At 42.3% G+C, this 27,595-nt stretch overlaps 2 protein-coding genes across 3 annotated transcripts in view; one reads left to right on the forward strand and one right to left on the reverse strand.

The window, feature by feature from the left end:
• Positions 1–401: 401 nt before the first annotated feature.
• TIMM21 (translocase of inner mitochondrial membrane 21) lies at positions 402–9,341 on the reverse strand. Its single transcript, XM_032152062.2, has 6 exons — positions 8,743–9,341; positions 4,049–4,111; positions 3,853–3,950; positions 1,192–1,265; positions 1,003–1,108; positions 402–903 (listed from the first exon to the last, which is right to left on the reverse strand). The coding sequence occupies exons 1-6, from the start codon at positions 9,041–9,043 to the stop codon at positions 799–801; spliced, it is 747 nt and encodes a 248-aa protein (XP_032007953.1). The 5' UTR covers positions 9,044–9,341; the 3' UTR covers positions 402–798.
• A 673-nt stretch (positions 9,342–10,014) lies between these two features.
• The window catches only part of FBXO15 (F-box protein 15), a 75,949-nt gene continuing 58,368 nt past the window's right edge, over positions 10,015–27,595 (forward strand). Inside the window, exons 1-5 of one of the 2 annotated variants that reach the window (XM_058438266.1) lie at positions 10,150–10,178; positions 10,269–10,354; positions 17,490–17,600; positions 21,925–22,029; positions 27,089–27,331. In XM_058438266.1, the coding sequence (XP_058294249.1) occupies positions 21,926–22,029; positions 27,089–27,331 (347 nt within the window). In that variant the 5' untranslated portion in view covers positions 10,150–10,178; positions 10,269–10,354; positions 17,490–17,600; position 21,925. Of the gene's footprint in view, positions 10,179–10,268; positions 10,355–17,489; positions 17,601–21,924; positions 22,030–27,088; positions 27,332–27,595 lie in introns of both variants that reach the window. The other variant, XM_032152063.2, reaches the window with a different exon arrangement.

Raw genomic sequence — 27,595 nt, forward strand, 5'->3', positions numbered from 1 at the left:
TTGAATGTCTCTCATTCACTCCCATGCTCTTTTGGCAGTCAGAAGTATCATCCCCTTTAGTAAGTTCTAAAGGGGATGAGGGCACTTCATGGCTGCCTTCTATGGTCCAGGCTTCTACCTCTCATCACACTGCCATCCTAACAACCCACACAACAGGGACACTTGACCACACAACTGCTAGAAAAGATGGGGTGGGTGCCCAGGTCTACCCAACTTGGGAGTGTGTACTTTTCCCGCTATGTACAAGGCCCTTAATTCATGAAGGGGGAAATATGAGACAGATTCCTAAAACTCACACAATTTTGAAGAATGTATTTACCATCTGGTTCCCTATGGCCCTCAACCATTTTCACATGTTTATCTCAAGTCAGATTCCAAAGTAAGTGGAGGGAAGCTGCTAATGACATACTTGTTAGTTTTAATTTTATTCTGTAGACATTATGCAGTTCTATAATATAAAATGAATACAATACTAAAATCTATTTCCTTTATTTACATGGTGTAACATTTTCAATAACAAACATCTCTAATCATGAAAGATGGTGTTAAAGCAGAAACATTGTCATGATTGAGTCAATGGGAGAACATAAAATATGCTAATATGCTGTCTTTCATAATTTTTCCGTAAGAAAATGTCTAGTTTGTTTAAATGCAACAAACACTGTATTAGACTCACTTTATAAACCATACACTCCTTCTTGTCTTTCTTTTGAACACATTCTGGAAGGCAGCTGTGAAGAACGGAGTAGCGAGTCCACGCCATTCAACATCCATCAGAAACCTGCTTGCTTGATTATTTTAATCATCTTGGGATCGATTATCTTCAATGATAATAGTTCTTCTAGGATAAGATTCAATTTCTACAAATATATATCGAAAATCATATTCACCACTTCCTGGGTTCTGAAAAAAATGTAGTGTTTCCAGGTATTATTTTCCTTTCCAGAACTTAAATAACACTGCGCTCAGAACCTCTGACCCCACGTCCCATGATTCCCACACCTCTTTCACTTCCGTGTACACTGTTCCTTGCTTCCCTGGCTCAGAGCCCTCAATGTAGAATTTCACACGCGTGTGTTTCAGCCCATCTTTTACATATTCAGTGAAACTGTCGAGAAAACGAAAGATCAGTCTAAGTTTCTTTCATTTAAAAATCTCCCCAGAGCTTCCTCTGAATTCAAGCCACAGTACCTGACATGCTGCCGGCGACCCCGCCTTGTCACCTCCCCATAGCCTTTAACAGACTCACCAAAGACACCGATCACCTGCAGAACAAGGACAGTGCTTTATTTTGTGTTATTTTTTTAAGCTTCCTAAATAAATAATTTTTAACAAACCAAATGATTTTAGGAAAAAAAAAATCAGTAAGCTTAAGACCTTTTCAAAAATGACCACTCCTGGCTCACGCCTGTAATCCCAGCAATTTGGGAGGCCGAGATGTGTGGATCACAAGGTCAGGAGTTCAAGACTAGCCTGGCCAACTAGGTGAAACTACGTCTCTACTAAAAAACACAAAAATCAGCTGGGTGTGGTGATGCACATCTGTAGTCCCAGCAACTCAGGAAGCTGAGGCAGGAGAATCGCTTGAACCCAGTGGGCAGAGGCTGCAGTGAGCCAAGATCGTGCCACTGCACTCCAGCCTGGGTGACAGAGCGAGACTCCGTCTCAAAACAAACAAACAAATAAAAAAATGACCACTCCAATAAGAAAACTGAAAAAAGGGTTATTATACAAAAATCATCCCATAAATAATTTAAACAAATATTTCATGCACAAAGATGATAACAGTTAGCTTTATGGTGTGACTTGTAGTTTCAGAGCAATGTAGGTTGACGTGAGGCAGTTCCTGCTCCCCTTACAGAAAACAAACATAACAACAGAGTTCAGATGTTTCTCTACTAACCCCTTATGGTTTGAAGATAAAATGTATGAACATTTTTAATGAAATGTAATTAATTAGTAGCATCTAATACTAAAACCATGAGCTCAAACAATTTTTAAAGTTACTAAACACAGTGAGGAAAAAGAAAACAGATAATGACATTTAAAATAAATCAGAGCTACAGGTGTGAATCTACTATTTCTAATGAGAAAATCCACATGAAGTAGAAATGTAGTTTTTATTGAATTCAAAATGCAAATACTGTGGAACCCTCTAAAAAATATAAATTTGATATTAAACTAAAAAAGTTTGACCCTCAACTCCATGAAATTTATCTTATTTTGTCTGTTTGTGGAGTATCTTCAGTATCACATTTTCCAGGATAAAAAGAAGTAATATGTAAGATGATATTTCAGAATTGTATAGCACAAATAGAACAATTTATTAAACACATAAATGTCAACATCCATCAAGATTTTGTTTCTCCAGTAGACACAGGACCCAGCAAAGAGAAGGGTACCCCTTAAAAAATGTTGACAAAATTGTTAAAGTTTAATTATTATTTGCAGAGCTTTTTCAGGCAGCAAATGAAGTTATGACTTTAATAATATCCCACTTTTGTATATTCTGTGGAGTTTTTTGTTAAAAATGCTGAAAAATCTATGAAAGGCTGAGTTTGTGAATAAAACAGCAACTCTTCATCTCTTTCCAGAGATGCGTCCTAACATTTAATAAGGTTACCACCCACAGGTATTTCCGGAGTCTGTAAAGAATGTTTCTTGTCAGATAAAATTTGGATTCCCAATAACTATTATGGGAACCTTCCTTATTTCCTGGTTTTCACCTCTGAGATACTTTACCCTCCCTGCCTCTTTCTCCATGGTTACCACTGGCTGTCCAGAGCTCAATGAAGAGAAATCAGTGGATTTAAAAGGAAAGATGCCAGAGATCATTAGCTTCTGAGGTTTCCACCCTGACATGATTAGAAAAACTGGTGGAACATTCAGAGCCAGGGCCCCAGGGAAGATTAGCACCGGGCTCCATACTGAGCACGCTGTAGATTTCAAATCTTTCTCCTCTTCAGGGGCTGCAAATGCGAGCTACGATGTTACTCCTTGGTCTGTGTGAAGAACAGCCCTAATGTTTATGATGATAATGGCAGACAATTACCTGCTGTTATCTTTCAAGGTGAATGAAGTTGTATTCCAATGAGTAATATTTTCAGTGCTGAAGGCTTGCATCAGGTAGTAAGAAACCTGACACTTCCCAGGCCACACTGGCTATGTGTGACTGGAAGGCCACATCTAAAGCCTTCCTTCTTGACAGGGTTCTTCAAAGAACCAAGGCAGCTTCCCCATGTCCACTCCTCCCAGGGAAGGGTAGAGGCAGACTGTGCTTAAGAGCTTAGATTTGGAAGCAAATTTTGGATTTGTTTGGATTCAGGTTCCGGCTCCCCCACTTACTAGCTCAGTGATCCTGGTGAAGTTACTTAATCTCTTTAAGTGTCAGTCTCCCCTTCTGCAAACTGAAGACAAAGTAGTGCCGAACACGAATGGTTTTTGTGAGACTGAATAAAGATGATGCAATGAGACCCTAGGCAGAGTGCCTGCACAGACACATTTTCGGTAAGTGTCAGCAATGACATTACGACCATGAGGTCATGCATCAGGCTTTAAAAAGACTAGAAACTTACCGTGAGTTTGATATTTTGGTGTATTCTAAGAATTTAATATCTATGAACACCCAGCAAAATGACTGTCTTGTACAATTAGCATGAAAACATCTCTATACTGAGTTTTGGGTTCTCTTAAAGAACAAAGACCTAATAATGTAGTGATGACTCGACCATTATGTATTATTATGTCAATTTCACTAGCGTGAGAACTGGTTCTTGAATTCTGCCCACTTCCTCCTCCCAAACATTTTCTCCCCCTCATCAGAGTTCATGTAACTCAACCTTGAGAACTAACCTCAGGATGTGATCTGCATTTTTCTAAGGCTCTCCCATATATCTTGCTAGGACTGGATGAAGAAAAAAGTTCTTTGAAAATCGTGTAAAACAAGCCACCTGAAATCACAGAAAACAAAGATGAAGCAAAGCAAGGGCAACATAAAAAGGCCAGCTTAAAAAATATTCAAGGGCTTATACTTGCTGTTTTTTGCAACCTGTAATGCTGATTCCAAAAAGCACCACTATTAAATAGGCAAAATCTCTTCCGGCTTCTTTCACTGTAAAGAGAAAACACCAATGGGTTATGTGTGCTGGCTGGGAGCAGGCATGCTTGTCTGCTGCTTTTGCGCTTCTTGCGAGAGAAAAACAGCCTCCGGATCAAAGCAAAGGGTCTGCGTGTGTTCAGGGGCAGCTGTTTTGAAAACTCCCTGTGTGTCAGCGCCTCAGTAGAATTCTCAGAGCAGGGCTTGGGAATCTATGTTTTAATTTAGGATGAAGAAATCCTTTTAACAAGTGATCCAGTCCACAACTGCCGTAGGTTAGGCAACATTCCCAGATTAGGAAGAGTGCTGGCTTTTGTCAACCAAATGGGTAAGGGACTGAATGGACCAAAATGGGTGTCAACTCTTAACAGTCAGTAACTAGCTCGAATGCCAGTCCCACCCCACACTGACTGGTGCATAAAAACAGAACTGTGTTCAGAGTAGGAATTTGGTTGGCCAGAAAGATTTATGAATTAAACTTAGAAAATGAAGAAGATGCACAGACCAGACATTTGTTTTCTCACACTAATAAAATATGTGCATATGGGTTAAACAGACACTCTGAGAGCTAGAGAAACTCAATCAAGATGGTGTCAGGGGGCCGGGCGCGGTGGCTCACGCCTGTAATCCCAGCGGATCACGAGGTCAGGAGATCGAGACCATCCTCCATCCTGGCTAACACGGTGAAACTGTGTCTCTACAAAAAATACAAAAAATTAGCCGGGCGCAGTGGCGGGTGCCTGTAGTCCCAGCTACTTGAGAGGCTGAGGCAGGAGAATGGCCTGAACCCAGGAGGCGGAGCACAAGACTCGGCCCCCACATTAGGTAGGACAGTGACTGGCCAGCTCAGCTCCAGAGGTCCCCAGAGCAGCAGCTGAGGTCCCAACTGCAAATGCACTTCAGCCTCTCCCTCTGCCCAGTCCTGCTTCCCTCATCCCTCAAGATGTATTCTGAGAGCACTCCCTGATAAACCTCACGCAAATCCCACTTCCCTGGGAAGCCAACCTACAACGGGTGCTACCGGGAGTGGTAAGCAGCTCTCAATTTGGATTTTGGAGCTGGCTCGCTGGCCACCGGCTGGCAATGAGGACCCTGTCCCTGGTGGTAGGGGGGTACCGACAGCACCTGCCATAGAGCTGTAGTGCAGCTGATGCAGCTCTCACCAATGGGGACCTGGGATGGAACGCTGGCGGAAGGGAATGTACTGGCTGATCTGTTATTCTGGGAGTTTAGGAGGAATCAGCAATTTTTAGGACTTACATCAGACGGCGGTGGCTGGGGCCATGGAGAGGGACGGTGAGATGATGTGTGTAACTAATCATCAATGAAGGTGAGTGCCAAGGGCAGGAGCCTCCTCCCCAGAGGAACAAGACTCAAATTGTACCCAGAGGATAGAAAATGCGTGGGTCAGGTCTGGGGCATAAGGGCTTCCGGGAGTTTGGCATTTCAAGCCCATGAGACCTCCCACGCCAAGGCCAGGGTCCTGAATTGGGAGGAAAGGGAACCTAAAGCTGGGTAGGGGGCCCTTGAGGTCAATGTTGTAAAAAACCTTGAATCCCGATTCTCCTGACCCCTCTAGCCCTGAAGCAGCAGCTCAGTGTCTGGTAAAGGTGGGCACTTCCTCCATCTTGGAAACTGGGCGAGGGGTGGGTGGGGGCTTCTGCCTAGCAAGATACGTGCTGCCCTCAGGAGGGCTCTCCACCTCCCCTCCTGGCCAAGTTACAACACAACGGGGCATGAGAAGGATGAGAAGGAACAACACTCGGAAGGAGCAGGAGGCCCCCCCGGGCGGTGGGGGGAACATAGACACCACTGCTTCTTAAGGGTGGTGTGTCAAGGGCACAGAACACAAAACCGGCTGAGAGTTGATCAGCATGGGGCACGCTCCTGTGATGAATTTAGCAACCAGGCAAGCACCCTGGGAACTGATATGCAGCTGGCTAGGTCTGCTCCTGGAAACTTTGAGACAGTGATGGTCCACATTAAGTAGAAGTGACAGAACAGCCATGGCAAACTGGAGGAAAGGCTCAACAGCCTCCAAGAATGGGGATGCCACTATAGATATAAGATATAAAGCCTGAAAACCCACCAGCTGACTATGTTCTTAGGAGAGACAGGAGGACACTGTGTACCAAAGCCACCAGGAAGCCACAGTTACATCTTTATAGAGCAGGATGCCCTGACAGAAATGGAGATGAAAGAATTCTGAAGCAGAGACCAGGCTGGGGTGTTAAACAGAAGCCAAGATGGGTGCAACCATCATAACTAATGGCAAGGCTGGAGTGGCAGTTGGGAGTGTCTGACCTACAGAAAGCAACAGAGTTGATGACTAGAACACAGTGTTCCCAAGGCGAAGACACAAGGGCAGCAGACAAGGCTACTTCTGAATTACACAGTCATGAGAAATTAACTACAGATGATTCCTGAGGCTGAAGGCAGCTGCTCTAATGCAAAGTCCTGAACATTGCCCCAGTTTCTGGACCTGAATCAGTTTTCAGACCTGGAACCCATTTACTGAAGGAAAGCATATGTAATTGACTCCCCCCGTCCTTCACCAAAAGGACCTATAGTTATCAATTTGGACACAGTCTGTGCTGACAGTGATACCCAAGGACCCAAAGAGTCATGATGACCCCCTGACCGCCCCGCCTCACTGGGATGTAAGAAGCTCACAGGTGGGTCCAGGGACTTACCTGGTAATAATTTCTGTGATTTCCAAATGTATAAATCAAGGGGATGTACTGAGTAACTGGCAACAATAACTCCCACTTTAGTTCCTTTGGAAGTGGGTTAAGAGCTATCACAGTGGGAAAAGTCAAATGGAAGCCTCTGAAACTGCCATTTCACTGACCAAGATAATAAATTAAAAATGATATCACATCTATGGGGAATGGCAGGGTATTCTTAGAGACCTTAGATACCGGAATGGTGATCCCCATCACAGTCCCTTGTAATTTACCAGTCTTCCTTTCTTCCTTTACAAAACACAAATAGGTGCTGGAGAATGACAGTGGTTAACTGCAAACTCAACCAAGTGGCAGCCAGGGTACACATGTAATACCACATATGGTAACTTTACAGGGGAATGCATTAACACAATCTCATGGTATTGGCCATTGATTTGAAGAACGCCTTCTATTCAGAAGCAGCAGCGGGAGTAGTCTGTAGTAACATGAAACAGATAATAACAGTGTATGTTTATGATCCTGCCCAGGATTTGCTAATTCTCTCACCCTCTGTCATAACAGTCTTAAGGGACTGAAACCTTCTGGACCTGGGCTGTCTAATACAGTAGCCACTCGCCACTCATGGCTATTTCAGTTCAATTTTAAATTAATTAAAATTAAATCAATTCAGTTCTTCAGTCACATATTTTAGCAACATTTCAAGTGTTCAAAATAGCTACAAGTGGCCAGAACTACCCAAATGGACAGCACAGATATAGGACATCTCTATGCAGAAAGTTTTATTTGAATAATGCTGTTCTGGACATTCAGCAGAATATCACATTTGCTATACTTATGCCATCATGTCAGAGCCCATAAGTAACAAGTGGCAAGTGTGTTACAAGGCTTGGTCAGACAAGCTGCAAGTGTGAGAGGTGGGTCCAACAAAGATGCAGAGGCTCATCAACACATGAGCCGACCTCATGGGGCTACACTGGGGCGTGCCAGGGCATGCCCTTCCAAGTAAAAGACAATTGTTGTACCCTATACCTCCTACCACAATGCTTCATAGGCCTCTTTGAATTCTGGACGCAGCATATTCCATATTTGGGAATGTTGCTCCCATCCATTCACTCAGCAACAAGGAGGACTGTCACCTCTGAATGGGGTGCAGATGAAGGAAGGGGTCCCTAAGCAGGTCTGGTGTGCAGTGCAAGCAGGAGCACTGTTGCCTGAGCCAGATGACCTGACGCACATGCTGTTTGCCACTTCCATGCCTTTCACCTCTGCATACAGGTTGTTCCTTCGTACTGAACTAGTATGAATGAAAAACTAGGTTTTCGGCATAGTCAGCAGATTCTAAAACAATTGGTAGAATATGATTCAATTTTTTGGGTTAAAAATTATTAAAAGGTATTTGTATGAAAGTGTAAAATGTTAAAAATAGTCATCTTCGTGTGGTATAATCATGGGGGTCTAAATTGCTTTGTCTTTTTTTTCCTACAAATCACATGCAAAATGAAGAAATTTAAAAAAAATCTTAAAATATCTGTGAACACATCTCTGACTTTCCCTGACAAATTACATTCCATCCTCCCTATTTTATGTTTTTCTATTATTGCAGGTAACATGTGAAAGTTTTCCCTACCGGTTATGAGTCAATAATCTCTCTGTCTCTCTCTTTTTTATCCTATCCAATTACTCTTTATTATATGTAACAGAGCCAATACAACTTGAGAAAAATTTCCCAGACATAATGAAAAAAGTGGTATCAAATTCAAGATTAACTTTCAAATCTGAGTTCCAATCTGCGAAGAAAACTGTAGGTCTATATGTTCTAGTTCTAAGTTATGTTTAAACGGTTTTTAAAAATTCATGTGAATTGCTTTTTCACCTTTAGCAGTGAACTTGGTGTAAAAGGGCATTGGCAGCTCTTGTCATGTCTGTTGAAAGACCAATAATTAAAATACTCCTTTTTACCTTTTTGTGATGTTGGGACAGCGGTTCCCCCTCTCTGACTCCTGTGCACAGACACTTGTTTGCTGCTATCCTCCTTTGCTTTTCGGGGGCTCGGTCCCTGCGTCCAGATGGTTTTTTGGGTGACTCCAAGAATACATCTAGGTCGCACCGTTTTCTTTTGATATTGAAGCCCATATTTCAAACTGGGCTCAGTCTTCAAGCAGGCTTTGTTAAGCATGATGTGTGGCAAAAGCAATCGCTTTGCCGAGGACCTGTGCAGCTTCTCCGTATACTGCACGGCTCGTAGAAAAGTACAAATCATGTTCACAGAAAATCGTTCCGCTTAGGGACGATGCTAACTACAATTAGGAAAGCTTTAGGGTTCACTACACATGCGGCCGGACATGTACTCAAGCCTATACGTTTACATTACATGGCGTGTTGGGCAAAAACGTCAGTTTCCGCAGCGTAAATGAAAACGAAAAGTCTCGAGGGAGAACCTGATGTCTACCTTCCGTTCTGTCTTCTATTTGAATTAACATGCTCTGATTACCTTCTGGGCTGACATTCACAGTGTCCCCGCCATGCCTTCGCAAAGTCACCTGGGAAACCCCCCGTCTTCCTGGGAATAGTAGTTTGAAAACCTCGCTCTTAACTTGGATGCGGCAATGAGGCGCGCAAAAGAGACTACATCTCCCACAATTCAAGGCGGCCAGAGCACGGCGCAGGCCCTTCCCGCGCCCCCAGACGCCTCCGCGCCCAGCGCCTGCGCAGACGCTGCGCGTCCTTGGAGCGGCGGGAAAGTGGGGCGTTGGTCGGGGAATTGGTGCCACCGACCCTACGTGGTTCAGGCGGGACTTGCAAAAGCCAAATTAGCAGTTACAATCTACGTGTTCTCCTGATCCTTATAGAGAGGACTGTGCACAGTGGGAAATACCCCCTCTGACTGTGGTCTTGCTATTCCGCGTGGGCAAATGATTTAGTTTTTGCGTTTCACTGTGTTTTCAGAAAAACTGGACAATAAAGAGTTAGCAAGTGGGGATGAACGAGGCCGCTGCAAAGTAGGCGCGGGTTTCTTAAATGGTTAAGCCGCGAACTTGGCTTGGCGCCCGTGGCGGCAGAATGTTAGGGGTGGTGAAAGAAGCCGGGGCCCGGAAGTTTCTAGAAGCCCGGTCTGTGAGCGGGTGTGGAGCGCGGTGCCGTCTGCGCACGCACCAGGGTACCCGTACGTTTGCCCACGTGCGCATGCGCATAAGGGGTGTGGCGACGTGCGGGCGTGGGGCGGCGCGTGCGCTCTTGGTTTCAGTCCTGGCGCGGTTCTGTGGTGAGCTCCTTGTCTCCATGGCGACTGGACGCGGTCGGATCATGCAGCAGCACTGGCTCGGCTTCCAGACGCTGCGCGGGCCCAGCAGGGGCAGTGGCGCGGCCCGGGGGCGCGCCAGGGCCTTTGGGTTCAGGTGACTGTAGGGCCTGCGGGTGGGGTCCGCTGGCGGGAAGCCCATCACTGTGCGGCCCCGCTCTCTTCACCGTGTATTTTATTCGTCCAGCTTGGCGCAAGGCCTGCGGCCGTCTTCAACGTGAGAAGGGTCTGGAAGAACGACCGGAGGAAATCCTTTCTACCCTGCAACTTGGGGTATCCTAAGTTATGACACAAATAGAGTAGCCTCTCGGGGAAATATTTTTTTCTCGCGGCGCCTGTGGCCGGGGATGCGCGCATCTGCCACGACAGGTGCAGGTCCAAGAGGTCGCTTCTCCGGGATGCGTGCCCTAAATTCACGTGTGCTCCACCCCTGCCTTTGTATTTTCGCTCTTCTGTAACCAAGAATCTCCCTTCGTGTTTTTCATGACCTTACAACTTAGGAAAGTAGAGTCTGTTCATCAAAACCTTATCAAAACCAGATACTTCTGGCAGGCAGGTTGGTCTGGCGGGTGGGGGACAGCACTTTCTGCACCTCCAACGTCAAGGCTAAGTTGCTGTCTACATCGCCAGGTCTTGCTCAGCTCCTAGTCCCATTCTGCCTGTCTTCCTGTCTAAATGCAGGAGCCTGTGGTATTCTTGTTCTGCTCCCTAGAGGCTCGTCTCTCCATTTCTCTTGGGGTTTCCTGGAACTGAAGCGTGGTCCTCTCCTGCAGTGGGAGAGAAGGCAGTTTTGAAGACTTAGGAAAGGAGCAGGAGGCTGCATCTGCTTTCCAGAAGCATCTGCAGCGTGAAGAAGTAAAATGATCCAGTGCATCAGAAGTATCAGCGTGCATAATGGTACCTTATGAAATCCCTCTCATTATATCGTGAGCTGTTCCCTAGCTGTGTACCCATCACTGCAGTTAGTTTACAGATGGAGGGATAATGCCAAGAATGGTTTACATTCTTGAGGATTATCTTTCTACTTGTAAGACTCCTTGATTTATAAATATGGAAAGTCATGCATATTTTGCCTTCTAATAAACCAATGGTCTATGTTTAAGCATACAAAGGGAGTCTATTACATACTAGTTGAACTACTTGTTTTTTCCCCCCAGAATCTCCAGAACTATGTCCTGTGTCCTCTCTAGGTCTCCATTACTTCCTCTTACCTGTTTTCAGAAGCCCAGCCCTGTTGCTTAGTGCTATGATAATAGTTCTTAATTGAATACCTATAATGCTAGACATATCACAAGCCTTGTCACAAATAGAATGGTGACAATGCCTGCAAAAATTCTTTTATGTAGGAGAAAAAGCAGGAATTTAAATAGGAAACTTGAACTTTTAATCAATTTGCTGCTATTACTAAAATTAGTCTTTACATAGTGCTGTATTGGGGGAAGCAGAATGATTTTTATGTGATGAATCTTTTACCCTTTGTAAGTTGAGTGAACTTCCTGGATTGATATAATTAGAGGGCCTGTCGTTATGCCTGGCATGGGAACCAGCATTTCAAGCTGATTTGGAAATGTATGCATTACTTTTGGTAAAGAAAAGTCCGCTGCTAAAAATAGAATGATTGACTATGGTCAAAGCAGGTGGTTATTTTAATGTCTCGCTGTGGAAAATTAGATGTTGTTAAGGAATCAGTGTTCCCTTTTTAACACAAAATGTGAATATGTATAAATATCACAAACTGTAAGAAGTGTAGCAGAAAGCGTATTAAGTTGGCTTAATTTGTACCTGCTGTAATTTATTTGATTTGCCAGATATTTAAAATGCACAGTCAATAGGTTTTTAAAATATTGGACTTATTCAAAGCTATCAGACAAAAACCTGTCACTTGAAAAAAAGTGTTTTCAAACTAAATTTATCTTGCTAAATGTATCAGTGTATGTCTACACTTAACCTTATAGACGTATAGATCCGCATAAAAACATAAATAGAACTTGCTGATTTGTTAATTATGTGGACCTTAAAAATGTGCAATTGGGGCCGGGCGCGGTGGCTCACGCCTGTAATCCCAGCACTTTGGGAGGCGGAGGCGGGCAGATCATGAGGTGAGGAGATCGAGACCATCCTGGCTAACACTGTGAAACCCCATCTCTACTAAAAATACAAAAAAATTAGCACAGCATGGTGGCGGGCGCCTGTAGTCCCAGCTACTCAGGAGGCTGAGGCAGGAGAATGGCGTGAACCCGGGAGGCGGAGCTTGAAGTGAGCCGAGATCGCGCTACTGTACTCCAACCTGGGCGACCGAGCCAGACTCTGTCTCAAAAAAAAAAAAAAAAAGTGCAGTGGATTTATTTTATGGATAAATAGAAATGTGTTTCCAGTCGTGTTAAAAGGTACACTGATGAGATGTATGATCTCATGTAAGACACGGTAAAGAGAGCTCTGACAGGACATTGAAGAGATGGGGGTCTCAGAGACTGTCTTTGCTTCTAGCTTGGGACCTTAAGTCCCTTTAGTTGCCTTGCTAGAGCCTTAGCCTTGTAAACTGAAATGAGGGACTCTGAGATCCATTTCAATTGTGGAAAAACAAAACAGCAAGAAATAATCTTTGACGTTTTAAAAGTGTGAAAACATGTTTGTGATAAAATAGCCTTCATATTCCAATTAAATAAAGGATGAAATGTCTTAAAGCGCTTATGCATTACCTTGTGCAGAGTATATGATTAAGAAGTATTTGTAGAATTGAACTAACTAAGCCCTGTTAAATGTTTTAGCCAAAGATAGAGGCATATCCATTCGTTACTGAATTAGGGTTTCAGATTAGGGAAAAGCATTTGATACTTAAAAAAAAATAACTAGTACCAAACAGGATTTATTTGCTTAATCATTATTTAAAACTATCTTTGAGTGGGGGGAGTTACAGCATGACTTTGAGGAAGTTACTAAGATCATTTTATTTATATATATTTTATATGCACAAATGTTTACAGAACAGGTGACTTTATTTCACTGACGTTTTCACAGTAATCTTTCGTAAATTTGGGACACACAAGTTAAGGTTTTCAGTAAGAACTTGGTGGTGGATTAAGCCAGTATGTATTCTGGAAACATCTAAGCACCCTGGCACTGTGCTTCTCAAACGAGTAGTTGTAGTGGGTAGGGAATACATAGAGCATCTTCTTTGTCTGCAAAATCAACACAAAGGCTTTGGGAAAATGTTAAATAATTTAACTGGTAAATAATATAATACATTTTACGATAGGACAAAGACAGACAAATTATTTAGTAGAATGTAGTATTTGCTTTAATTTTTAAGATCAATTGGGAGACTTCTAAGAAGTTTTGAGTTTGCTGCAGACTGTATCCCCAGATTTCGGGGGACCTGGTTTCAGTTTCTTTGCAAGGGTTCTGTTGCTAGGAATGCCTTTGAGAACCACTGCTCCAGTCTCAAGGATTGTGCTGTCCAACTGTGATTCCCTGGCCTTCTTTTGCATGTGACTCTTAGGTTTGAAATTAAAACAACACCCCCACCCCCCAACTTACTACAGATTCAATATGCTAAGAAAAATTAGAACATACGTGGAGTTACGCCCCCTAAATCCTCCCCATTTAAAAAGACCGTCACCAACAAATTTTGTAATCCTGTGAATCAGATCTATTAACTGTTAAACCTTGGTCTCTCTAGACCTCTTTTCTTTGTATGCATATATTTACTTTTCCTCTTAGAGAAATACAAAAATAAGTTTATGTATTAGGTTGGTGCAAAAGTAATTGTGGTTTTTGTTACTGAAAGTAATGGCAAAAGCCGCAATTACTCTTGCCCCAGCCTAATAGTATATGCTGATATAACCTGCTTTCTCAGTTAGTTATACTGTTAGTGATTCAGCAGTATTGATTGAATGCTGCTCGCATGCCAGGCATATTGTGGGTGCTGAACAATCAGCAGTGAACAAACCCATGCAGTATAACTGCCCATGTCGTTCCAGCGATAGTAAGCAAGACAGACAGGTAAAATGTATAGTGTTGGATGGTGATGTGTGCTAAGGAGAAAAACAGAGAAAGGGCACAAAGTGCATCTGTGTGTGGCAGAGGGGACTGGATTGCAGTTTAAATAAAATAGCCAAGGAAGGTCTCGGTGAGATGGTGACATTGTAGTAAATGGCTGAAGAAAGTGAGGGAGCAAGCCATATAGACACCTGGAGGACATCAGGGACCTGTTTCTAATTTAAACACTTAATCTGGGTTGAAAATCTATATTTCAATTGACTAAACATTGTTAACTCTATGGAGGCCATGCAATTTAACCAATCCCTATACTGATTTTAGTATTTTTTTTCCCCCCAGTGCAGAGAACTCTGAGATGGACATTCTTGAGTGAACTATCTGTGCACATTTCTAGAAGTGGAATTCCTGGCTTAAAAGAGCGTATGTGCTTTTTAAGGATCCTGGTTTCCAATATCAGATTTGGCTTTCCATAACGTTTGTACCACTGTATCTTGTCTTACGGGCAGTCAATGAGGATGCCTGTTTCTTTGTAACATAGCCAGCATGAATCATCATCATTTATTTGGTATTTGCCAATTGCTAGATTAAAATTGATCCATCAGATGAATTTACTTTTCTTTGGTTCTCTTGGAAAGGCCTAAGGTAACAGTTTTTATTTTTCTGGCATCTTATTGAGGAAATACATAATGACAAAAAGCTGTTACTGATTCAGTAAGATATTTATTTAATATCTTAAATAAAATATTTTATGAACTACAATAATATTTATGTTTAAAGTATATATATATAATTATTCATATGATGCTTAGGGTATGTATGGACTCAGATTCTAGGTACAGCCAAACCCCACACTCCCATGGGCTTAAGGGTTACAGGTTTGGAGCTCCTGATAGGAATTGTTATTGTTTGATGAAGGAATGATAGAAATTCCCTTTATTCGAAGCTTAAGTGTTAGAATCCTTTATCAATTGTAGATATTTTGTCTTTGAATATGTAATGTAAGTCAATACAGACTTTACAAGAATAATAACCATTTAAAAATAAGTCATGCTTTTAAATAATTTTAGAATGTATTACAAATTTTACTGTGTTGACTATTGACAGTAGACAAAGTGTATTATACCTTCTAAAGTTATTTATGTCCATCTGGAACCCCAGGATGTGACTTTCTTTAGATATAGGGTCTCTGCAGGTATAATTAGTTAAGATGAGGTCATACTGGATGAGGGAGGGTCTTAAGTGCAACATGAATGATATCCTTACAAGAAGAGGCACAGAGACAGATATGCCCAGAGGGAAGATTGCTCTGTGAAGATGGAGGCAGAGATTAGAATTATGCTGGCACAAACTAAGGGACAGCAAGGATTTCTGGCAACCACCAGAAAAAAGAATGATCCTCCCTAGAGCCTTCAGAGGGAGCGCGGCCCTGTTGACAACTTGGGTTTTGGACATCTGGCTACTAACACATAATACATTTCTGTTGTTCTGATTCACCCAGTTTGTGAAGGCAGTCTTAGGATATGAATGCAATTAGGAAATGATATTTTACTTATGATTACGATGTTAGGACCATGTTAATGGAGCGTAAGCTTTTCTCCTGTGGAAATCTGTGTTTAAGCAAAATTTCTAACAGAAGTACAAAAATAATATAACACAGGTAGAATTATCTGATTAAAGGAGGAGAGGGTATTGCAAAAATTTCCAAATTAGCATTTCTTCCTGTCCTTTCTCCCTGTCTTCCTGCCCTGCAGAGCACAGATTGAAGACCATTGGCTAGAAAGTCATATAAGACCAAAAGTACCTTAAGCACCTTTTACTTTTACATGAAGCTGGGATGGAAAGGCATGTGGAACCAGCATTTTTTTCCTTGGTGCATTTTTTACTCTTACAGGATCTGGAAAAGTTTACCTTATGCAACTTCTTTGTTGAGATGACAGTGGAGCAGCTGATCACTAATATTTGTGGAAGGCCTACCCTGTACCAGCTACTGTGCTTTTTTCTAGAGAGAAAAATTCACAAAGGGAAGAGGAATTTACTCTGTAGCTGCTCGGAAGCATGTGGGAAAGTGTGCCTGGGGAGCAGGGCAGCCAGGTGCCAGTGGGTGATTTGAGTGTGTACTGCATATCGTGATGCTGTCTTGCGGTAGGCTCCAGGCTACACTGTCACCTGGCCAGCTGATGCCTAGGGCAAGGCCTCCTTTTTCACCACTTGTCTCATCTGATAGGTTGTGCTCAGAGTCGAGGGCCATCCTCTGTTAAGACCGATTGTGGATTTCATACTTCAGCTTTCAGGGGGATTGGTTAATTACTTTTTCTTCCAAGTTCTTAAGGCACCTCTTTTTTTGCTCCCAGTTGTTGCCCTCCTTTGTGAATGTTCTTTCAACTATATCTGGGGAATTGGCCTGGTATGAAAAACTGAGAGTGGTTAAACTGTCAGTGCACAAAGTACATATTCGAAGCAATGATGTTGGTGAACTGAGCATATACATAATGTACTCTCTAGGATTTAGCCACTTCTTAAATAGCACATCAGGAAGGAGGTGCACCAATATCCAATACCTGTGTGTTGTATGTTGCTTAAAGCAGAAGCTTCCAAACCTTTCCTAGAGAAATAGTGTAACCACTCGTGGCTCTCTGGGTGTGCTGCTGCCTAGACATGGAGGCTGTGAGCTGTATGATTTTCTGGTGTTTCAGATTCCCTCAAGGTGTTGTTGAGTACTAGTGGTTTTGAGGACTGATCTTAATAAAATTTATTTTAGGAACCTCTTAAAAAGACTTACTGCATAAAAATATTATACGCTATTTCATTGAATCTAAAAAACCATTCATTCTAAGATGCACTACCGTTTTCTGTACCACTAAAATAAAAAGATGGCCAGTGAAAATGTATTACGTTGAATGAATTTATGCAAAAGCTAGAGTTGGAACCCTCAAAGATCAGAAAAGTTGTAAGTTATGTTTTATGTTGACAGTTCTAGTTCACTAATTGTAAGTTTTTTTAAAAAACATCTTTAATGGTTTCTGTTATATCCAAATTGGCCAATCAGTACACTAACTTTATCCTTTTTGTTTCCATTAAATGTATTTGATAGCACTCTTTGACATGTTGAAAGCCTATAATGAGAGTGTATATTTCTAAACCTTAGGGTGAAAGCACATCAGAGTAAGTACAGTCTTCAGGTTTCCTTACCAGGACACTAAAGGTTTCACTGTCTCTTCCTTCCTTCTCCCTCCCTTTCTTCCTTCCTTACCATCTTTCCTTCCTCCCTTCCTTTTTTTCTTTGCAGAAATTAAGTTTTTCAATGAGTAATCTTTGGAGTTTATGAATCCTTTGGAATTTTGTAGAAGGGAATACATAATTCACCTCATTTGATAATTACATAATTTGAATTTCCCACATTTACTTTCAGAAAGGGGCCAGGGGTCAAGCTTTCTGCAGGCTCTGCTGCCTTGAGGTGCCATGCCAGAAGTGGACAGCACTGGGAGAGCTCTTTCTCCTGCTGTTCTGGGTTCCTGGATGGGTAAGTAGCAGAAGTAGACTGTCACTTTTGGGGGCCTCTAGGCAGGGGGTTATTAGAGAAAGTTATGATGCTGTATATACCAAGTTGCTATTTTGAGCTTGCTAAGAATAGGATTGTGTAGGAAGACAGTACAGCATGGAGCGTTTGATGAGTCATGGGCCTGTCACCACTATCCTTATGAGATGAACTTTATGAAACGAAACTTCAAGAAGTGACAAGTAAATTGAATTTTCCTTTTATTAAAATGTTCTTCAAAAATATTCACTTTTGAGTTGATAAAGACCCTTGAAAAAGGAGAAAGAAGATTAAAGTGTGTTTTCCTGAAAGCTCAAGAGCTCTGTTCATTTCTCAGCTTTCAATATCTGGGAACCCATTTGCCATGGCAAGATTCTGTACTGTGACCCTCAGCACCAAGATCCACAGAAGCTTTAAAAAATTATTATGTGTAATCGATGCTCGGAAGTCCATAGATTTGTACTGTAGCAACATTTGAGGAACACTGATTATATGCTAAGCCTCGTGGGGAGCCTGAAAGCTTGAGATGATCACAGAGAGACATTTTACACTGCAGGAAGCTAGGCCCACGTAGTCTGCATATTGCAGAACTGTGTAATTCAGACGTAAGTTGCCTAATTTCAAGTTCTGGGCTTTTAATACTGTATCATAGCTTGCTCAGCTAACAGTGTACGTATTTGTATACACATTTCAGTGTATTTTTAAAAAAGCCAAAAAGGATATTTAATTAAGGACGTTAATTTCAGCTTAAATTCCTATGCTCTGGGAATAGGCTGTTTTACAGTCATCTGATACGAGAAATGGAGCAAATCTTCATTTGGTTAGTCCATCCATTAAATATTTGAGGACCTACTCTGTAGGAGATACTGTTCTTGGTGCTGGGACACAGATGGTGAGCCGCTCACATGTTCTCATGAAGCTGATGATTAGTCGGGGTGGCAGATTTAAAATACAGTAAGTTGGGATACCTGTTGTCGAGAAAACAAATGGATCCCCATATCCAGAATAATGGGGTGGCATGGTAAGGAAAGACTTATTTGAGAAGGTGCATTTAAGATGAGAACTGAACATTGAGATTCCAGAGCTTTGAGAGGAGCTCGCCAGCGAGGGGAGACCAGAGGGGTGGTGGGGGGGCTCCAGATGCTGCAGGAACAGTGTAGGGGTGGGGGAGCCCATCAGGCGGGGCTACCAGGCTCTGGGGAGGAGTGTGGCTGTCATGTAATTTCCCAAATTATCTTGTTTATTTGTTTACCTCTCTTCTCTAGAAGTAGGGAAGATGGAGAGACACAGGCAAGTGGGAGATATAGTTGGAGGCATAGCTGACATGATTCGTTCATGAATTAGGTGTAGGTGTGAGGGGGAAACAGACAAGTAGGAATCCAGAGCTGTTGGCTGAAGCAGTAGCACAGGTTGAGGTGCTGTTGACTGAGATGGAAGAGAGGTGGGGTCGGGGCAGAAGAGAGGGCCATGATAATGACTTTGGACTGGTTACAGCTGAGATGCCTGGGATGAGTGCAAAGGAGGATGCCAGATGGATGATGGATGTGTCAGTATGGCTCAGGATGAGGCCTGGCGGGGTCAGCAGTCATGGAGCTGGGTGAGGTGGCTTAGGGAAAGGGTGGGGAAGGGAAGGCAAAGGCGACTCAGGAGCAAGCTTGGAGGACCTGGGGCAGTGAGAACCAACCAAGCAGGCAGGGAAGAGCCCTGAGGTCCAAGACATTGAGGAGAGGCTGTGCGTGAAGCAGAAGAGGAGAGAGCCTGCAACACAAGAGCAGTCAGTGACCCGGGGCCTGGGGAGGCGGGGGGAGGAGGCGGCAGGGCATGGTGGCCCCTCACAACTGTTGCAGGTGAATGCAAGGGAAGGGGCTGGCCGCTCATGTTCATATTTGCATGTGTTCTATTCCACACTGAAATGTAAAAAGCCAAAAAAAAGGGGGGGCATGAAGGTGGAGGCAACAGGTGTAGACAAGTGTTTTGTTTTCTTTTGTTCTTTCCCAGAGCTTGGCAGTGCGAGGGAGCCTAGAAATTAGGTGGTGGCTCCAGAGAGATCGGGGTGGGGAGAAGCAAAGGAAGAGTGCAGTTTCAGGATGAGAGATTTGGGATGATTCAGAGGCTCATATGAACAGTGTGGAAGAGGGAGGCAGGAACCGGAGGCTGAGGTCCTTGTGCAGAAACAGTGGGGACCTAGAGCACAGGTGCTTTGATGGGAGGAAGTGAGTGTTCTCCATCGGAACAGGGGGAAGAAAGTGAGGAAAGCAGGAATATTGGGATAGATGCACAATATGAAGCAGGGACAAGGACATGTTCACATTTGAATTCCCACAGTACTGAAAATGAAGACACACAAATTAACATTCTCAGGGAAGATTGTTGGTTTAAAGCAGTTTCTTTGTTCTACATTCTGAACTTCTTTAACGGTCCTGCCTCTCACCTCCCCTTTCCCTTACGTCCCTATCATCCTGTCTCCTTAACCCACACAAAATGAAATAACTAGAATCCAACAGAAACTCATCCAATATGGGTATAAACGTTGATTGTACCAGGTTAGAAGAAATTGTTTGAACAATGATTAAAAATGTATTCGATCTCCACTGTCTTAACTATAAAGTAGAAATTTTCTCCTTTTGCTAGAAGGACACAGAGAGTACCCCCTTTTCATTAGGTTAGTCCAGTGGGGAGGAAGGTAAAAACCTGCTGAATGCCTGTCTTGAATGGGATTTTATTCCAGTTAAATAATTCTGGCAGTTGCTGGATACTTTTCTGAAATGTCTTTAAGCCCAGCTCTGTTTTTTTTTTTTTTTAAGTGTACTGATTTAAAAAATAATAGATATGAAGTTTTGTGAAATAGTTAAATCAAAATATAAAAATTGTATGCAATGTATTATGGTCACAAAAGCGTGTTTTCTAGCAACTTTGCTGTCTCTAACATTAGAGACTTTTTCTCATTGAAAGGATCTAATTTATTGACTCTGAATGGGAGGGGTTTATTTTGGGGACTGATTTAATTAATGCTTAAGCAAAGCTTTTTGTTTAAACTCTCAGAATGTCTCGGTTAACTATAGCTGGCGCTTTGAGCAGTGGGGACCTTTACATGGTGATACATATCCAACAGGAATGGCGTTAACTGTTTTTTTTCTGAGGATCTACTTTATTTCTTCTCAGTATTATCGGAATTACAGGACTGATTTTTTTTTCCCATGAAACACCCAGTAACCTGATTTTCTTGAAAAATAAACAAGTTTAAAATCATGACAATCACAAGTAGACAGTGTGGGCAAGCCCTTTTAAATTGGACAAAAGATTTCTGCCCTGACTCCTTTATCCCTAGAACTCCCCCCCACCGACCATTGATACAATCTGTGGTAGCTCTGTTGTTGCTTGCCCTTTTACTGAAGATTCACAGAAGCGCACTCCTGACTTCTTGCCACTAGTCACTTTCAGATTATTACTGTGTTTTATAGAATTCTGAGATCATAGAAATAGGTGGAATATTGAGACTATCTCACTATCATATTTAGGCATACAAATAAAATAGACACTTCAGAAAAAACTTATGGCCCTTGGTGTCTCCTTGAAGCCCCAGAGGAAGCAGTCAAAAGCCCAAGGGTGCTCAGAAGGCGGCGCCTGGGATCGGTGTGGGTGAGGTGGGAATAAGCTGCTATTTCCCATTATACTTACTTTTTTGGGGAAAGGGATTCTGTGTTTTTCTTATTAACACCTAAGAATATGTTCTCTGATTCTCTTTTTATCTCACTAAAGAAACATACCTAGTTTAGGCCAGGTTTGGTGGGCAACATGGTGAAATCGCACAAAAAATACAAAAAATTAGCCAGGCTTGGCGACGTGCACCTGTAGTCCAGCTGCTGGGGAGGCTGAGGCAGGAGAATGGCTGGAGCCTAGGAGTTCTGGGCTGCAGTGAGCCCTGATCATGCCACTGCATTCTAGCCTGAGTAACAGAGCAAGGCCCTATCTCTACAAAAATAATAATAAAAAAAATACACAGTTTCATGGGGGACATTGAAATCCTGCCTGTTGATTCACAGTGTATGAACGTGATTAAAATGCTGAGGAAGTTAGCTCTTCCAACCCTTGGCTGTATTTATGGTTTATGTCATGAGAATTAGAATAACCAGAACATTTCAATAAAGAAAATAATTGAAGGTGAGGGTACAGTTTGCCTCTTGTACAGGAGGGGTCTGTCTATGGCCTTCTATTTAGAGATGAGCAGCCAGTTGTTTTCTGGGTAATCTGCAGATTAAGCCCTGGTCCACTCTGGTGATTTTGTTTTTTCCTTTTTCTGTTTTTGCAGAATGCCTTCAGAAATCTTGCTGAAGATATTTTCCTACTTGGATGCTGTGAGCCTTCTGTGTACTGGATGTGTGAGCAGGCGCTTTTATCATCTAGCCAATGACAAGTAAGCAGAAATCCAAGTCTCTGTTATGTTTTGATGACAGTTTGATGGAAGTCAGGAAAACTAGTAACTTTTTAACCATTTTTAAGAATTTAAGAGAATTCAAGAGTATTTTTACACACAAGTGGAAATGTCAAATGCTTTAACTATGAAATTTTCAAATATTTGCATTTATATGCTTAAAGGAATATACTTTGCATGGAACAAAAAAATCAAACTTGTTATTGCTGTAGCTGTTAGAGAATGCAGCTTCAGCTCTGTTGCCAGGAGGTCTTGGCTGTATTCCCCACAGAATCAGACCTAACCACAGAGTCTCAGGCAGCACTGCAGGGACCTGCTGGCTTTGACCCTGGCCCTGCGTTTGCAGAGCAGAATGAGTGCTCTCTGCTGATGGCCAAGCAGATCCTAAAGAAAGAGAAGGAAGAGGCTAAGTTAGGTGTACTTAGCTTCTCCTCCCAAACATGCCAATCAAGTTAACTTACTCTGGGGAGAGTGAAATGGATAGAGAGAGGCCAAGACTGTCCTGTCCTGGAGGCTGTAGGCTTGGAAGAAGGGAGCCAAAAGAGAGGGGTTCACCTGTGGTCATCTGGGCTTGCAGGGGGCGGATCTAGGAAGGAAGGGGAGAAACCTCTGCTTCTGTTTGTCACTATAATCTTAGCCTGCATCTCAGAATTGTATCTTAGAGGGAGAGATGGTCCCCTCTCTCATTTAGCATCAAAAGATCAGATAAATGTCGTTCTTAAATAGAACCTACATGTCAGCTGGGGAGATCAGCAAGATGAGAGGGAATGCCGGTTTTAACTGACAGTTTTGTTTGCTGGGTAAGGAGACGGAGAATGGCAGAAGGAGGGCTGTCGTATTAGTTAACCCTGGAACATGGTGGACAAGAATGTCATTTAGTGCAGTGGTTCTCAAATGCCATCCAGAGAAGACTACATATGAACCAGCTGGGAAAGCTGAAAACATTTCCACCCCTAGTCTGCATCTCTAGAGATTATAATTTAGTGCTCTGAAATCTGTATTTTAAAAATTCTCCAGCCAGGCGCAGTGGTTCACGCCTGTAATCCCAGCACTTTGGGAGGCCGAGGCAGGTGGATCACGAGGTCAGGAGATTGAGACCATCTTGGCTAACACGGTGAAACCCCGTCTCTATTAAAAATACAAAAAATTAGCCGGGCATGGTGGCAGGTGCCTGTAGTCCCAGCTACTTGGGAGGCTGAGGCCGGAGAGTGGCGTGAACCCGGGAGGCGGAGCTTGCAGTGAGCTGAGATCGCCACTGCACTCTAGCCTGGGCGACAGACAGAGGGAGACTCCATCTCAAAAAAAAAAAAAAAAAAAAAAAAAAAATTCTCCAGGTCATACTAATGAATAGTCAAGTTCCGAAATGACTAATCTAGGCCATCTTTGATGTTAGGTGTATGCCACTTAAGTGAGGAACTCAGAATAAGCCCTCAGATCTCCTTAAAGCTGTCCTCAACCATTGTCATACTCTGAAGAGGACATACACTGTTCCCTAGTTGGAAAGGATGATTTTTCTTTTAATTTGAAGAGATGTTTCCCATATGGATATGGAAGAATATATGTCTGTGTATGTCAATACATGCACACACACACATATCAATGAATGAACTAATAATGTTCTTCACAGTAGTTATAGAATGAATTAGAGCAATTTCTACATTTCCCTTCCTTAATGATTGTTGTAGTTTATGTAGTTGAGATTTGTTTCTCCAAGCCTCATGTTAAAATTTGATCCTCAGTGTTGGAAGTGGGGCCTAATGGGAGTCATTTGGGTCATGGGAACAGATCCCTCCTGAATGGCTTGGTGCCTTCCTTATAGTTCTTGCTCTAGAGCTCGTTGTTTAAAAGAGCCTGGCAGATCTCCCTTCCTTCTCTCTTGCTCGCTCACTCTATTTCTCTCTCTCTGCCATGTGATCTCTGCACAGTTGGCTCGTCTTGGTTTTCTGCCACGTGTAGAAGCTTCCTGAGGCTTCACCAGAGGCAGATTCTGGTGTTGTAGCTCCTTGTATAGCCTGCAGAACTATGAGCCAAATAAACCTCTTTCCTTTACAGATTACCCAGCCTCAAGTATTCCTTTGTAGCAACACAAAGAGACTAAGACAATGATCTAATAAGAGATGAAGGTGGTCACTAAAAGAAAGCACAGTGAGGCATTTTTCAAGGAAGGAGTCAACCAAATGTCTAAAACTAGCATTCTGGAGGGTTCCCACTTTATTTAAGGGTAGAAGTCAGACTCTTCAGATAAGCTGATAGATTGTATATTTCTTAGTTTCTTTACTGTCTCCTCTCTCCACTTCACCTGCATGGTGAAGAAACCAGGCCTGGAATCAGATTTGGAGCATGGCTCTAGTGATGTTTTTTGCATACTTTTAGTATTACTTGTGTGCCCTCCTCACTTTCTTGGAAGTTGCCGTTTGGAAATATGAGCTACTGATGAAATTGCACTCACATTTCTTTTCTTTTTCAAAGGACATATTTAATTGTGCTAAGTTGAACTGCACGTTTTAGGTCCTACTAAAGGACCTAAAGAGTCATAGTCTGACTCTTAAAGTCAATGTCTGATCATGAAGTCAGACTACAGAAAAGAGTGTGTGATAATTGGACAAGTAATCAATATGTGTTTTTGAAAAGTTTACAGTGTATTCTAAGCGTTGCTTCTGAAGAGAGGGCAAGCACACACAGTGTAGTGAGTTACACTGATGACTTATGGGCAGACACTCTTGAAGGGCAGGGGGCTCCCCAGTGCCCCATCCCAGCAGCGGGGGCTACTCCCTTCTGCATGAGCCCTGTCTCTGCGTGGGAATAACGGGGATGTGTGGATGACGTGGCATCTGGTTTATCACAAGGGGGTTTTATTTGCCATGGACTCTGGCAAACACTATTTATCTGAACATTAAATTGGCCCCATTTTCTAAACAACTTGTTTGAGTTTCCCTGAGCCTGTTGGTAGTTCTATTGGATAAATATGCCCTTTTGAATTATAAAGTTGAATCTGACTGGGCCTTCTAACAGGATGGAGCATTTGGGGATCAAGAAGTAAATGTGTTTGGGTTTTGGAGACTGTGAAAGGTATCTGAACCTTAACATTTGTATATTATAAAAAATCAAGGGGAACCATCTGCAGTGTAAAATGTTTTTACTTAGGTTCACTTACGGTAAGTAGTGTATGATCATGTGTGTGAACATAGTTCATCATATGAATGTTAGGTGTGGTTATTGTTACTAACTGCATGTGGAGTTTATGCTGTGATTCCCATCTCTGCGGCAGTGTTTGTTTTTGCAGTTGGTTAGTGCTAACACATGTAAAAATAGTATCAGAGGTTGTTTAGGTCGTGCTGATGTGAGGAATTCAAGGCTCCATAAAGGTCCTGCTAAAGGAATACTTACATAGGGTGAGATGCTGAGTAAAATAAATGTGAAGAAAACACAAGCAAGCTTTTATGCAAAGGGAGTTTTAAAAGTGTCTATTCAAAGGATTTTGGTGAAACAGTTTCAGCTTTACTTAAATGTACTCAACTCATCATGGCATTGCATCTGTCTGCTTACATAGGAAAGTCTAGAAATTTCTGAATTGAAAACACAAACACTTTAATATGAAAGCTAGGCATGAAGTGATTTTGTGGAGTGAGAAATGACTTGAGAAATCCACACTAGGAAGAGAATTCAACCAGGGTCTGACTGTATGTGAGCTTGCATTTGTTGGGAAGTCCATGTAACGTCTGAGTCAAGGAGGTGGTGTTCCGAAGTCATGTGTTTGAGAAATGCTCCTTTTCTGCTGCGGTTAAGGAAATAGCTCTGTCTCCCCGGAGCATCCAGTGATCCCCAGGGGTCCTGCTGCAGTTCAGGACCACTGCTCTGTGGGGGAATCGCTTTTTCCTTGCAGCCTCCAGGCTGTTGACTGCTTCATCCTATGCTGCTCTGAGTAGTAATGTGGAGACAAATGAGCAAATCATTAATGTTTAAAATGCAAAGTTTGCCTTTCAGATAAAGAATTGATTTTAACCGCTGCCTCAGTTTTCCCTGTGTCTTCCTATTCTTTCCTGGTGGAGAGTACTGGCTGAAGAGGAAGGAGCCGTCAGGCCAGCTCACTGCCACCACTCGTGGGGCTTCTCCCGGCCTCTTAGTAGAGATGAGTGGAAGGAACAGACTTTGAGTCAGAGCTGAGTTTGAATTCCAACATTGAGGCTTATTGGCTGTCTGAATTTGGGGAGCTTCTTCAGTTTCTTTGACCCATTTCTTTTTGATTGAAGAGGTAGTGAAACCCAGGTGATAAGAGTATGAGCTCTGGTTCAGATCCCAGCTTCACTATACACTTGAGTGCACAGACCTGGGCCAGCTCACCTTGCATCTGAGCCTCAGTTACAGCATCTATGCAGTGGGGACAGGAATACCAGCACCTCCTGGTTTCTTTGTGAGGAATAAATGAGTGATGTATAATACATAAAGTGGTTAAACGATGCTTGACACATAGTAAGTGTTGAAAAAACTTAATGTTAACTATTGTTTAGTTGTTACCATTAAAAACCTTCACTTTTTTTCTCTTTGTGAAAGCCTATTCCTTGTTGAAAGTTAAAAAATAGCAAAAAGAATGTCCAATTCCATTGTTCCCTATTGAAATTTCTTGGTGTGTGTACAGACATCCTTTCTGATCTTTTTAAAAGCATGTATCTATTTAAAAACAAGAATCATACCACATCTACTTTCTGTTACATTTAAATAATATATTTCCTATTCTATTACTGATATAAGAGGGCAGTGGTTTGGATGATCCTAAATAACATGAGATTACTCACTTGAGACCTGACCCTGGGAAATGGGCTTTTCCTTTTTTTAAAATGTGTTTTTGGTGGCGTTGAATTTAAAACACTAAGTCTCAAGCTGCAATTCACTTAACAGGATGAACGTTCAACTGTAAATATTCAGCTTGGCTTATTCATGGAATTGGATTATTTGAAAATATTATGCATCTCTAATTTGATATATTATGACTAAGGTAGGTGACAGTGTCTCTTAGTTAACATATTTCCTCTTTTCCCTCCAGTTTTATTTGGATCAGAATCTACTTAACTGCTTTTTCACCTACAAGATCAAATTGGAAAGTTAATTCAGTAGAGAAGATAGCTATGTCTATGAGCTTTCTGTCAGTTCAGGATAAAGAAGCTGGTTATTGGAAGAAAGAATATATCATAAAACAAATAGCATCTGTAAAAGCCGCACTAGCTGACATTCTCAAACCTGTCAACCCTTACACAGGTCTTCCAGTTAAGACCAAAGAGGCCCTCAGGTACGCAATGTGTTCCAAAAGAGAATGATGGCATCAGCTCAAAGTATCGTGTACATAGGACATATGTGCAGTTTAGATTGTGTGTGACTATCTCTAGTATTTTTGTGTGTTTTGTGCATCTATAAAATATGTATCATTTTCCTATTCCGCATGGCCTTCTGCATCTGCTGATTCAACCAACTGCAGATCAGAAGTATTGGTCAGGGGGAACCTGAAACAATAATAACAGTATAAAACAGAATACAAATAAAGCCAGTACATTAT

The sequence above is a fragment of the Hylobates moloch genome, unplaced genomic scaffold, assembly GCF_009828535.3.
Source record: "Hylobates moloch isolate HMO894 unplaced genomic scaffold, HMol_V3 SCAFFOLD_5, whole genome shotgun sequence".
Lineage (NCBI taxonomy): Eukaryota > Metazoa > Chordata > Mammalia > Primates > Hylobatidae > Hylobates > Hylobates moloch.